Genomic DNA, 14,807 nt, shown 5'->3' on the forward strand with positions numbered 1-14,807 from the left:
CTACAATTATAGGCATAGTCTATAGTCATGAAGCAATTTTCTCCATGTGCAATTCATGTGAAAAAGCACTGTGTCCATGAGTCCTTTAGTCTCATTGGCCTGGTTAGCATTCCACATGAAACTTACATGTATTCTAAACCAGTCATGGTCAATGTGCATTATTTTTTTAAGAAAGTTTTGACCCCTCTAGAATCTATAATACAACAAGGTAAGGACTAATGTGCCTTTTGAAATTAAACAAATAATAAACCCAGGAACCATATAGTTTAATTTTTGTTTAAAAGGAGCTAAAGGACAATAAAATCATCTATCACTAGAGACTCCGCAGCTCCTATTTGTTACCTTTCTGAGAGGCCCACTGCTTACGTTCCATACGTTACCTTTTCCATAATAACATGATAAAATATCTCAGCAGAATCATCAGATCAAAATTTAACAAGACTGCAACATGAATAAGGTCTAAAGCTGTTCCCCAATAAAAAACACTCTTTATGGAAGATCAAGTACAAAATATAATCTATAGAGTATTGCCTATTTGCTAAAATGAAGAAATCTATAACAGTAAAAAGTTGTAGGCAGTCACCTTCCTAACTGAATATGCTTCTTCTAAGATAGCAAAAGGAATTCACTGACCCAGGAATGCTGCACTGAGATGCAATAGACTTGGGTCCAACTTCTACATCTCCAATATGTAGCCTTAGGCTTTTGAATCATTAAACCTTTGGGGACTTGAGTTTCCTAATCTGTAAAATGGGGAAGGAGAACTAGATGATCTCTCTGGTCCCTTCTAGCTCTGACGCTTCATGATTCATATGGTTAATTCTTGTTAACCTTAATGCCTCATGAATGAAAAATTGACTACTTTAACACAATCTATCTCTGGGCTGACAATAGAAATCAAAGATGCCTCTGTTTTCTGAGCACTTTTCTTTGGGGTAAAGGATAGATCTATTAAATACAGCGGGAAAAGAAAAAAGTGATTGGTGGCACACCTGAGGTTTCTGAAATTAGTCTTGGTATTATGAGTTTCCAGAGGGCTTAGGAAGGATGCGCATTCTGAACTTAATGTATTAAGGGGCCTCAGAGCACTGTAGGTGTAGCTGTCCTTCTGCCTGCCAGAGATTTATACTCCTGACCTATTCATGCACCTACACTTCCATTCTTCTAAGAAAATTAACTCTCTAGGGAGAAAAGTTTGTTGTATTATCCAACAACTTTGAGAAAGCTATTCTCATTAGGAGATCTGTGTGTTGCCTCGGTTCCTCAGTTTCCTATAAATGAAAATTTACTCCCTCTTCCTGCACAGGGATAAGGAAAATAAGCCTAAGATACAATTTGTAAATCTTTTTAGTTCCTAAGAGATGAAAAATATGTATTTGAGGAGAAGGGAAAAAGAAACACAAACACTACCATCTTTTCACCAATGTAAAAGAGGAAGCATCTTGAATACAAGGCAGAATGAGTGATAGAAGATTCCCTTATGTTAGGGGCTCCTTTTTAATTTCCATCCATTTGCTCTAAGTCTTTTCTATTCTAGAGCCTGAGGTGTAAGGTGCTAGTTTCCACACTGCTAACAAGAGGATGATTGTGTTTCTATGGCCATAACTAATTACTATAGAAAACTGAAAATGTCTTCACTTCCTACACTAGCTAAGTGAACTTCCAAATGGTTGGACTCAATTATCCTTTAACAGTCTTGCAAATAGGTGTAAACACATCCTGGATGCCTCCTACACTTAATATCTCAGCAATGATGTGGCAGTTCAGAATAAGAATCAGTAACTAAAGAAGTAAAATGTCAGGGTCATCCTCATATCCATTTTTTAAAATTTTATTTAATATTTTATTTTTTCCACAGTTACATGTAAAAACAATTTTTAACATTCATTTTTAAAACTTTGACTTCCAAATTCTCTCCCTTCCTCCCATCCTACCACCCCCTCATTGAGAAGGCAAGAAATTTGATATAGGTTATACATGTGTAGTCATGCGAGAAACATTTCCATATTAGTCATGTTGTGGAAGAAAACATACACTAAAAAAAATCTTGAGAAAAATAAAGTAAAAAAAGTCTGCTTCAGTCTGTATTCAGACACCATCAGTTCTCTCTCTGGAGATGGGCAGCATTTTTCATTATAAGTCATTCAGAGTTGTCTTGAATCATTTTATGGCTTATAATAGCTATGTCATTCACAGTTGAACATCTTATAATATTGCTGTTACTTTGTACAGAGTACATTTCACTTTGTATCAGCTCATGTAAGTTTTCCAGGTTTTTCTGAGAGTATCCTGCTCATCATTTCTTATAGCACAATAGTATTCCATCATAATCACATTCCACAGTTTATTCAGCCATTCTCCAATTGATAAGCATTCCCTCAATTTCCAATTCTTTACCACCAGAAAAGAGCTGCTATAAGTATTTTTTACATATAGGTCCTTTTCCTTTTTGTTTTTTATCTCTTTGGGGATACAGACCTAGCAGTGGTACTTCTACGTCAAAGGGTACGGTTTTATAGCCCTTTGGGCACAGTTCCAAAATACTCTACAGAATGGTTAAATCAGTTCATAACTCAACCAACAGTGCATTAATGTCTCATTTTTCCTACATCCCTCCCGACATCTATCACTTACCTTTTCTGTCCTATTAGCTAAACTAAGAGGAATGAGGATGTACCTCAGAATTGTTTTAATCTGCATTTCTCCAATTAATAATGGGAGCATTTTTTCATATGGCTATAGATAGCTTTGATTACTTCATCTGAAAACTCGTCATGTCTTTTGATCATTTATCAATTGGAGAATGGCTCTTTCTTTTATAAATTTGACTCAGTTCTCTATATGTTTGAGAAATAAGGCCTTTATCAGAGAAACTTACCTCAAAATTTTTTCAGTTAACTATTGCTAACTGTATTTCCCTCCATCCTATGCCCCTCATTTGTTCTATTCTCTCTCTCCTTTTATCCCATCCCTCCTCAAAAGTGTTTTGCTTCTGACTACCCCTTCCCCCAATCCACCCTCCCTTCTATCACACCCCCCTTCTCTTACCCCCTTCCCCTTCTACCTTCCCTTAGGGTAAGATAGATTTCTATTCCCAATTGAGTGTGTATGTTATTCCCTCTTTGAGCCAAATCTGATGAGAGTAAGGTTCACTCACTCCTCCTCTACCTCCCCCAGCTTCCTCTCCACTGTAAAAGCTTTTTCTTGTCTCTTTTATGTGAGATAATTTGCCCCATTCTACCTCTCCCTTTTACTTTCTCCCAATATATTCCTCTCTCACCCCTTAATTTTTTTAGATATCATCCCTTCATGTTCAACTCACACCTGTGCCTCTATCGATATAGATTCCTTCTTTCTGCCCTAACAAGAGAAAGTTCTTATGAGTTACAAGTATCATTTTCCCATGTAGGAATGTAAACAGTTTAATCTTATTAAACGTCTTATGATTTCCCTTTCCCGTTTACCTTTTTATGCTTGAGTCTTGTATCTGAAGTCAAATTTTCTATTCAACTCTGTTCTTTTCACCAAAAATGCTTATAAGTCCTTTATTTCACTGAATGTCCATTTTCCCCCCTGAAGGAATATACTCAGTTTTGGGGGGTAGGTGATTCTTGGTTGTAATCCTATTGTTCCTTTGCCCTTTGAAATATCATATTCTAAGCCTTTCTGTCCTTTAATGTAGAAGCTGCTGAATCTTGTGTCATCCTGACTGTGGCTCCACAATACTTGAATTGTTTCTTTCTGGCTGCTTGCAATATCTTCTCCTTGACCTGGGACCTGTGAAATTTGGCTATAATATTCCTAGGAGTTTTCATTTTTGGAATCTCTTTCAAGAGGTGATCGGTGGATTCTTTCAATGTCTATTTTACCCTCTGGGTTTAGAATATTAGGGAAGTTTTCCTTGAGAATTTCTTGAAAGATGATGTCTAGGCCCTTTTTTTGATCATGGTTTTCAGGTAGCAAATAATTTTTAAATTATCTCTCCTGGATCTGTTTTCCAGGTCAGCTGTTTTTCTAGGGAGATAGTTTAAATTGTCTTCTATTTTTTTCATTCATTTGGTTTGGTTTATTCTTTCCTGATTTCTCATAAAGTAATTCTAATTTTTAAGGAATTATTTTCTTCAGTGAGCTTTTGGACCTCCTTTTCCATTTTGCCAATACTACTTTTTAAGGAGTTCTTTTTCCTTCAGTGAATTTTTATGCCTCTTTTTCCATTTGGCCAATTCTGCTCTTAAGGCATTCCTCTCCTCATTGGCTTTTTGTACTAAGCCATTTGGCCTAGTCTGTTTTTTAAGGTGTTATTTTCTTCACTTTTTTGTGTCTCCTTTACCAAGCTGTTGACTCATTTTTTGTTATTTTCTTGCATCACTCTCATTTCTCTTCCCAATTTTTCTTCTACCTCTCTTACTTGATTTTCAAAATCATTTCTGAGCTCTTCCATGGCCTGAGACCAATTCATATTTTTCTAGGAGGCTTTGGGCATAGGAATTTTGACTTTGCTGTCTTCTTTTGAGTGTGTGTTTTGGTCTTCCTTGTCACCACAGTAACTTTCTGTGGTCAGAATTTTTTGTTGTTTGCTCATTTTCCCAGCCAATTTCTTGACTTTTAACTCTTTGTTAAAATAGGGCTCTACTTCTAGGGTGAAGGGCACACTGTCCCAAGTTTCAGGGGTTTTGTACAACTGTTTTCAGAGATACTTCTAGGGACCTGCAAGTTTTTAGTTCTCCCAAGGTGATATGATTTAAGGAGAGGTGTGATTACTGCTCTCCTGGCCTGTGCTCTGGTATGTGAGTGACACAAGCACTCTTTTCTGCCCTGGAACTGTGATGAGAATCCCTGCTTCACCGAAGCTGCAAGCTCTGGTGTGCTAGTGCTCCCCCTAGCCCTGAAGCTGCCACCCAGGACTGCCACCCAGATCACAGTATGGGCAAAGCAAGAGTCCTGCCTCAGTGCTAGCAAAGCAACTCCTGTAATGTCTTTCTGACCAGTTTTTTGACCCCCTTACTGTCTGTGGGCTGAGAGCTCCAGAAGCAGCTGCTGCTACTGATTCAGTGGCTCCCACAGCCTGTTCCTGGTTTGCTGGGACCGGGGATGTGGTGGGGTGGCCTGTGCTGAACTGTGCTCCACTTTTACCCAGGTGCTACAGACCTTTCCTACCAACTTTCTTAAGTTATTATTGGCTGGAAAATTATTTTATCCCATCCTTTTGTGGGTTCTGCTACTCCAGGAATTGTTTTATACCATTATTTAAAGGTGTTTGAAGAGGTTTGGGGGAGAACTCAGGTGAATTGCTGCCTTTTCTCTGCCATCCTGGCTCCCCACCCCCCCCCAAATCCCCACCCCAGTCATATCCATTTTAACTTAAATTCTTGCCAACAGGCTGATTTCTTTTAGGCCTTGCCCAAGATTTTTTCAGGGCCTAGGCTTATGAACTAACTTACTAGTGGCATGTTCCGGGATGGAGTTTATGGAAGAAATAGACTCTCATGATCTTTATACAGTATCTCCTACCAATCAGTCAGTAAGATTTTATTAAGTGCCTACTCTGCTTGAGAGGACACACAGTGCCTCCAGTAGCTGCCCTGCCTTATGGGCTTGAAACAGATCACACTTGGTTAATACAGGCTGGTTTTGAATAGGTTATCCTGCTTTCATTTCACCAGTAGACATGCTTTTGTATCATTAATATAGTCACCCTTAAAATAAGCTGCTCCAAAAATAGCAGCCAGATCCTCTTAAATTTGAACTAAAAGTTAGGTTGGGTTAACAGTTAACAGTAACTCTTCTCAGAAAATTTGTGATTCAACTTTAGTCTTATTGATTCAGGTTGCTTATATTCATATTAACACTTTGCCTTTCCTGCTTCTTCAAATGTAAAATAGTTGTAAATATTCAGAATAAGCTCTGTTCCCTGGAATTTTAACAGGACTAAAAGAATAAAACTAAGAGCTGTTTTACCCAAATTGGATTCAAAATTTGGGTTTGACATTTTTTCAAGTAATGAATTTGGTATCTAAGTCTCTAAAAGTAAAAGAAGACTGCCATATACTTAAAGGGTTGGTTTGGAGTTTTAGTGAAATGAACCAAATTCTAGCACCAACAAAAAACAGGTGAAGGCTGTAATAATAAAGGCAATAAAAGTAAATTCATCTAAACAAATCATTATACAATGTTACAGCCTACCTTTTTGTCCCCCCACCCTGTTTGTTTTTTTTTAATAAGGAAGGGCTCATCTAAGATTAGGAGTCAGGCAGTACCATCTAGAACATTTGAACTGAGGTAAGGATGAACAAATAGGAAGAGGGTCAGCCTACACCAGGGGTGGGGAACCTGTGGTCTCCAGGCTGTTTAGATTCAGTCAAAGGGCCACATTTGAGGACCTGGAGGGCCATATGTGACCTGGAGGCCTAAGGTTCCACACCGCTGGTCTACACAGTAGCACATACAGTAGCCTATGCAGAATTAGGAAGGTTCTCTGTCACTTGCCAAATACTTCCTATACTCAATAGATGATTCCTAGACTTCCATCATTCTGTTAGTTTCAAAGGTTTTCATCCCTGTTAGAGGGTGTAACATTTTATGCTACTATCAATCATTTGTACTTGAGTATAAATAAATTTCCACCCCTTTCATAAGTGAAGAGGAAGGGGACTATGAAAGGACTGAGTGCCCAAAGCGAATGAGGTGGGAAGCACCCACTAATGGGCAGAAACCACCTAATTCTCAACTTTGCCTACAGCTGATCTTGCCCCCAAAAATTCACATATGGGCTTATCCATTATGTCTTCAAAATTTGAAAATAATGAAGCCATTTATTCTGACAGGGATGCCTATCTTTAGAAAATTATGCCCCAAAGCAATTTATAGGCAGTTTCCAAATTAATATTTCTTAAAGCAAGAAAGATCCTAAAGTTTTTCATTAAAAATATGTTTTCGATATAGGTCTAGTAGAGAACAAAAACTCTGGATTATATTGAACTGGCTTTCAAATAGCTCCCATATGGTATAGTAATTAGCTTTTTTCAATAATATTTAGCACAGTGGTGAAGGCAGTGCAGTAGAATCACAGGCAGAAAAGGAACATGTAGTGATTTGCGCCAGGAGAATATACTGGCTTTAACCATACAATTACTATGTGCGTATTTAAGCAAAGGAAGCAATGCAGCCATTGCTGGGGGAGTTGAGCCTGCCCTGCACCACACTGAAGATGCAGAAGGAACCGAAGCAGAGAGAGGAAGGGAGAGGGAGGACATGGAGAGAGGGAGGAGCAAGACAGAGGGAGGGGAAGAGAAGAAAGCAGAGGGAAGGAGGGGCAGAGACAGAGAGAAGATTCAGGCTGGGATGTTTTGGGATCCTCCCCATGTGTGTCAGCATAACCCGCTGGTGCGCCACCTGTTTCTGGGAAGTCTCCAGAAAGAGCCTGCTGTGTGTGTTCTCCTACGGATGACTCATGCATCTGTCACTGGGTGGCTAAAGTGCCTGGAGGTTTAAGCACAGCTTGCATTGCAGGGAGTGGTCGCTGATGAGTCTGCCCTAACTCAGGCTTAGGGAAAACCATCTGCCCCATCGGTTTCTCCTGAGGTCATGGATCCATCTTTGGAAGAATACCAGCAGGCTGTAGTAATGAAGATGACAGCTGTAGAAAAACGAGCATCCTCTTATCCATTTTGTAGGAAAAACAAAAACAAAGACCCAACTAAGGCAGGCTGGGTAGAGGCCGGTCTTGTCCCCCCGATCCCCCGCGCTGTAAATAACCTGGGCACGAGCTTCCCGGGGCACATGGTGACATTTTCTCTCTCTCCTCTTGGTGCAGCGACTCCAGCCGGTTACAGCAGCTTCACAACCAGGTTCTCCTGGAGCAGCAGCAGGTGCAGCCTCTGTCCTGCTCGTCTCCTCTGAACCTGAGCATGACCAACTCTGCAGCCCTGCAGGCCTCGGCCTCCAAACAGCCCCCGGGGCCCCGGGCGCACACCTTCACCTACACGCGACCCAAACAGTTCTTCCCGTCTGGTACCGCCCTGGCTGCCGCATCCCCCGCCAGCTCTCCAGGGCCCACGATCACGAGGACGGCCAGTAAAGAAAGCCTGGGCCCGCCCCCGGCACCCAGGCCCCTCGCGACTCTTCCCCATCAGAACGAGCCGCCCTTCGGCGGTCCAGCGGAAGCCGCACAGCCGCCCCTCGCCTTCCCCGGCCCCGGCGGGAGCCACTTCCAGCCCCGAGTTGTGTCCCCCACTACCACGGTGTCGCCCACGGGCCGCATCCAAAACCCCGTGGCCTTTCTCAGCGCCGTCCTGCCTTCTCTGCCCGCCGTCCCTCCCACGAACGCCATGGGCCTGCCCCGGAGTGCGCCCAGTGTGTGAGTACCGTGGCCGGGGGGAGGGAAGGACGAGGAGGGGGGTGAAGGGCGGCCTGGGGGGAGAGGCGAGGGACGGAACTCTGGGGCTGAGGCTGTGGGGCCGAGGTCCGACGAGCCTGATGTGCACCTTCCCCCCATTAACAATCGGGACCATACCTTCCTAAGGAATGCCCCCTCGGGGCAGCCCCAGCGGCCAGCCTGTTCCGTGCCACCACGTGCCCCTCGTAGCTCAGTAGTCCATAAAAAAGCATTTACGAGGCACCTACTACGTGCCAGATCCTGTGCTGGGGCTACAAAAAAAGCGGAAAACGGCCCTTGTGCAGAGGATCCCGCACTCTGACGGAGACAGCCCGCAAGTGCGTGTGCACGGCCCACGCGAGGCCCAGGAGTGACCCGGCACGCGCTCTTCGTCTGGGCCCGTTCAGCTTCCCGAGGTTTCTCGCAGACAGACTGGGGGCCTGCGGGGACGCGGGGAGGCCGCCTACGACCCGAAGCCAAACGGCTTCGTTAGCACTCGCGTGGGGGAGGGGCCTAAAAGCACCCGCCCCCTGCACAGCGCCGTAGCCTACAGAGAGAGGTGCAGATCCCCCCACCCCGGAGCAATGGCCTCTGTACAACAGGCTGGCGTCCAACCGCCTAGCGGGGCCCACGTGTCGGGAAGAAGGCAGGATTGACTCACCTCCAAGGCTCCGCCCCTCGCGACTCCCCTGCGGAAGCGCGGCCTCGGCGCGCGGTCTCATTGGCTCCCCAGCCTGCGGAGGCGGACCTCTCTCCCCATTGGCCAGAACAGCCCGGCCTCCTGGGGGCGGGGTCGTAGCTCTCCGGAGCTGCGGGTTCCCGAGGGCGCCTGGACTCGGTGGCGGCTCGAGGGCCCAGATGAGTCGGGCTGCCCCGAGGCAAAGTCACCCCTTTGCCTCTTTTTTCACATCTGTAAAATGAACTGGAGAAGGAAATGGCAGACCACTGCAGTATCCACAGGAAGACTGGGACACAACTGAACAACACTGTGCTAAGCACTGGGGACACAAAAAGAGGCTAAAGGCAGCCCCTGCCCTCGAGGAGCTTACAATGTAATGTCTGAAACAACATGCAAACATGTATATGAACGATCTCTCTACAAGATAAATAGGAATTAAGCACCAGGGAAGGCTTCCTGTGGGAACTGGTCTCTCCTGCCGCCTCGCAGAGCGCCTTCTCCCTCCGCTGTTTTTATCTCCTCCTGCTGCTCCCACAAATAACCTACTGAGTAGAAGTGGCAGGTGGAAGGGAGGGTCCCTGACCAAGAAGAGTGTGAAATGTGGTTTAGGAAACAGGATATGCACACTGGTTAATGGTTAACTAATTGTTAAAAGCATTCATTAAGCACCTACTATGTGACACACACACACACACACACACACACAAATGTAAATTCAGAGGTACTCCACCACCATATATAGTTAGTATAGTACTCAGCCTCTGCAAATTGGAATCATTTCCTAAATACTTGATGAATGAGTGAAAAAATAAATTAATGAACATTTATTAAAATGCCTACTGTGTACCTCTATGTCAGGCATCCAGAATCCAAAAACAATAATGAAATAGTCTCTGCCCTCAAGGAACTTACATTCTATACTGAGAAAGATCATGGACCCAAGAATATGTATACAAAATTAATACAAGGTAATTTTGGGAGGGAGGAAATAGCAGCTAGGGGGATTAAGAAAGATGAGGTGAGTTTTGAACTGAGCTTTAAAAGAAATTCATGGTTCTAAGAGTCAAAGGTGAGAAGAGAGTACATTCCAGGTATGGGGACAGCCTGAGCAAAACCATGGAGATAAGAGATGAAATTTCATGTTAGGAGAAACAGCAGGAAGGCTAGTTTGGCTAGCAACCAGGTGGTAAAAGTCTTTAAGTGCTAGAGGAGTTCATATTTGATGCTAGAAATAGGAAGCCACTGGTTTTTATTTAAAAGCGGAAGGACATGGTCAGACCTATATTTCTGGAATATCACTTTGGCAGTTTAATAAAGACAGAGTATGAAGTATTTATATTTCATAAAGCACACCTTTATGAAGGTAGCATATGTTAAATTTAACATTAAGTCCCCTACTTCATTCTTATTCAGCCTTCTGCTTTCTATTTGAGTCACCCTAATTTTATGTAGGCTTTTCACAATAGGCCAATATTTTTTATTGCTATGTTAGCTATGGATTTCTTTTGCAGGTCACCCCAGGGGATGATAAAGAAAAATCTAAGGTCTCCTCAGCCAGTGACAGATGAACACATTCGTGAAAATAAGGCTGCAGTGATTCAGGACTTGGAAAAAAAAATGCATTTCAGTGATATCCGAGCAAACCAGCAGGTAAGAGCATCGGCAGCCCTTCATGTCAGGTGTAAGTTAAATGTGATCTTTGGCAACAGATTTGTGCCAGGTTGAATGTTGACGCTTACATTTGTCCTATTTGTAATCAAGGCATTGTAGAGCCAGGCCCTATTTAAGATATCCTTACATGGAAATTGCTTTGTGTAATAATATTGACCAGGAAGAAGCCTACACCAAGATTTCTTTTAATGCTGGAAGGAAACTTGGAGGCCATCAAGTTCAGTCCCCTTTTACAGATAAGAATACTGAGGCCTAGAGAGAGAAAGTGACTGCTCAAGATTATGCAGAGGATCCTAGTTAAATCTGCTGCTCCCTCGGTCCCCTTTCCCCTGTGCCTCTCCTAGCATAACCCCTTGCCTGTGCTAGAGATGGTTCTAAATGTTGGCTGGTAGAGGCAATGAGGACCGCCATATTTGCTCTTTCTAGGAAGCACCCTAGGGTATCCTCTTTCACTTTCTGATGTCATCTCTTAAACTCAGGAAAAAGAAACAATTAAATGGTGGTATTCCAACACTCCATGATAATCAGACATGTGGGAAGCCTTTGATATAGAATTTTCTCCCCAGTCATCAGTTTTCCTACCAGTTATCTTTACCTATTTTTGTTGTCTTCTGTCTAAATAGAAGTTCTGCTTCCTGCTTCTCTCCTAACTAATTACTTAGCTGTGCAGAAGGAAAGATAAAATTTACGTTCAATTGTTTCCATAGCAACCCGCCATTCGCTCTCAGATCTTAAATGGCTTCTTTTCAAGAAACCCCAGCCCTTTTCCAGCTATTGCTGTTTAAATATCCTAGACCTGTACTGTCCTTATTCATCAGTTTAAGAGATTTTCAAGGGTGATTTTGATTTGTGCCTTGCAAGCTTGACTTTAGAAGCTAATATCCATAAGGTAAAGGTTCACTTTCACCATATCCCACTGGAATGAAATCTTTTTTTTCAAGCTCTTTAACAAGAATTTAAGCCAAGTACCCTTGTGTATTCTGTCCTTCCTTATTTTTGTAAAAATTTAATTTAATGTTTTTTTCTAGTTTCTCTCCCTCTGGCCTCCTTCCTTTGTTCTTTTCATCTTTTTTTAACTCTCTTTGGAATGTATGCCTAGTAGTAGTATTAACTTTTGGGGTATAGTTACAAATTGGTTTCCAGAATGGCTGGACTAGTTCACAGTACACCAGTTGTTCATCAATGTACCTGTCTTCTCATAGCCCTTCCGACATTTGTGATTTTTCTTTTTTGTCAACTCTGCCATTCTGGCAAATGTCAAGTAGAATTTTGGAGTTGCTTTAATTTTTATTTCTTATAGCACAGAAATATTCCATTAGATTCATGTACCACAGTTTGTTTAACCATTCCCTAGTCAATGGACATCTACTCTTTCCAATTCTTTCCTATCACAAAAAACAAGTTACTATAAATATATTGGCACATATGAGGACTTTCTTCTTATCAATGACCTCAGTGGAGTATATGCCAGGTAGTAGAAAATCTGGATTAGAGGCTCTGGGTTAGGTTCATTTTAATTTCTTTATTTATGTAATTCCAAATTGCTTTCCAGAATGGTTGTACTGATTCACATTTCCATCACCCATACACTAATATGCCAGTCTTCCAACTATCCCTCCAACACCGACTATTCTTAGCTTTCTTCACCTTTGCCAATTTCCAGGGTGTGAGACGAAGCCTCAGGATTATTTTGTGTACTCGTTAGTAGCCTGCAATCTTCTTTTGGGAAATGTTCATATACTTTGACCACTTATTTATTGGGGATTGGCTTTTAATCATATATGTACACATACATGTATATATATATGTATGTAAGATGTACATATGTATTGTAGTCATTATGTCATATACTATGTATGTTTGGTTATATATGGATTTTTTCATATATATTATACATGTAAACATCTATTTTGTAATATGTCAGTACTCTAAATGGGCTAATGGCAGGAGAAAATTTCTAACAATTGTACCTGCCCAGGATTGGAACGAGTTGCCTCAAGAAGTAGTGAGTTCTCCCTCCCAGGAGGTCTTCAAGCAGAAGCTGGATGGTTATTTGCCAGGCATGTTATAGTGGAGATTCCTTTCCCTTCTGGTTTGGATTAGATGGTCACAGAGATTCCTTCCAACTCAAAAATCCTGCACTCCTTGTGTTCTTTTTGCTTATAATCACAATAAACACTTCTCGAAGAGATGGCCAACTGTTTCATGAAATGACATTTCTTATTGCCTTCTGGATCAACATGAAACCAATCTATTAGTCACTTTTTCCAAAGAGAACCTGTGAGTAATCATGACACTGCAATTTATTTATTCTGGTTTCATTTAGAGCAAGAATGCCAGTACTAATACAGTTCAGTAACTACAATATTTTGCCAACTTTTTGACCTTAAGGCAAGGATCTCATATTTGGAATAGCCCTAATCCCAAAATAAATTAATGTTTATAAGGTAGCTCAAATTTTTGTAATACTTAGAATCTTCTGCATCTTTTTCACTATTCTGCCACCATCCTTGTAGAAATGAATGGGACTATACAGACTAAAGGCCATTTTGAATTACTTCATGAGTTAACACAGACATTCATCACCCACTGGCCTACTGGTGAGAAGCCTCTCTATACTAAGTTAGACTGGTCCTCAAAGAGCAGGCACAGTCTTTTGTTAGGACTATACTCAAAGCCATGGCAAAATTGTAAAGAATTCAGGGCCACATCATGGTTCCTTATAAAATCCAGGGGTATTTCAATTTATGGGGCAGCTAGGTGGTAAAGTGAGAGATTGCTGGGCCTGGAATCAGGAAGACTCATCTTCCTGAATTCAAATCTGGCCTCAGACCCTTACTAGCTGTATGACCCTGGGCAAGTCACTTAACCCTGTGTGCCTCAGTTAATCATCTGTAAAATGAGCTGAAGAAGGAAATCCCCTTAATAAAAGGATTTGTTCTGTAAAACTTGGACTCAGTCAAAAGGCTGCACTTGAGGACCTAGAAGGCCACATGTGGCCCCGAGGCTGCAGGTTGCCACTCCTGTAAGAGCTCCCAACCTCTCAGCCTAGTGTGCTTCCTAACTTTCCTAGTACTTTTGAGGGGACCACCATCCTCCCAGTCACCTAGACCCTCAATTTTGATGTCATCCTCAACTCTTCACTCTCTCACCCCCACCCCATATCCAATCTCTTTTTCAGTGCTGTTGGTTTTCTACCTTCATAACATCTCTCACATATGCCCCCTTCTCTCCTCTGACACTGCAACCACCTGGTATAGCAAGGGGATGGGAAGGGAGGGGAGGAGAGGAGAGTTCAGTTTTGGACATGTTGAGCTGGAGAACTCTATGGGACATCCAGTTTGAGATATCTAATAGGCAACTGGAGATAGGTATTTAAGAATACTTCATAAGGTTTAAGAACATAGTATTCCTCTGAAATTGGGTGTTTTTGTACATAGTAATGATGATTTTACTTTACCTTCACTTCACCCCACCCCACCCCCAATTCCTTCAGACAGCTTGGATCTCTTTAGGGCTTCATGCCCTAGAGCAAAAGTCAATATTCTACAAGTTTGGGTGGGTTGAGTGCTGCTGGGAACTCTTGACTGTGTCCTTTCAACTCGACTCCTGAGGGTCCAGAGTAAGAGAGTAAGACTGGGATTCCCATGAAATTGTAGTAGTTAACTTGGATTTTCTTAAATCTTCATTCACAGTAACATTGGAATAAGGAAATAGTATCTTCAATATGTGTATCTCTAAGTCATGCTGACAGGCAGTTTCCTTCATGTTCAGGGAAGAACCTTCAGATTGAAACCAATTTGCTCTTTTCACAGGAGTACAAGATTTCAAGCTTTGAGCAGAGGCTAATGAACGAAATAGAGTTCCGTTTGGAACGTACTCCTGTGGATGAATCTGATGATGAAATCCAGCATGACGAGATCCCTACAGGCAAATGCATTGCCCCCATCTTTGATAAGAGACTCAAGCACTTCCGGGTCACCGAAGGCTCTCCAGTGACATTCACCTGCAAAATCGTTGGAATACCTGTTCCAAAGGTAAGTGAGTACCAGTCATCCATTGGAGAGAAACCTCGCTTCCTGA

At 42.3% G+C, this 14,807-nt stretch overlaps 1 protein-coding gene across 2 annotated transcripts in view; it reads left to right on the top strand.

Moving 5' to 3' along the window:
• MYPN (myopalladin) overlaps positions 1 to 14,807 on the top strand; it is a 137,361-nt gene that overhangs the window by 93,726 nt on the left and 28,828 nt on the right. For both annotated transcript variants that reach the window (XM_036736136.1, XM_036736137.1), the window contains exons 12-14: positions 7,814 to 8,356; positions 10,565 to 10,703; positions 14,540 to 14,761. In XM_036736136.1, coding sequence (XP_036592031.1) covers positions 7,814 to 8,356; positions 10,565 to 10,703; positions 14,540 to 14,761 — 904 coding nt within the window. The remainder of the gene's footprint in view (positions 1 to 7,813; positions 8,357 to 10,564; positions 10,704 to 14,539; positions 14,762 to 14,807) is intronic.

The sequence above is a fragment of the Trichosurus vulpecula genome, chromosome 8, assembly GCF_011100635.1.
Source record: "Trichosurus vulpecula isolate mTriVul1 chromosome 8, mTriVul1.pri, whole genome shotgun sequence".
Classification (NCBI taxonomy): domain Eukaryota; kingdom Metazoa; phylum Chordata; class Mammalia; order Diprotodontia; family Phalangeridae; genus Trichosurus; species Trichosurus vulpecula.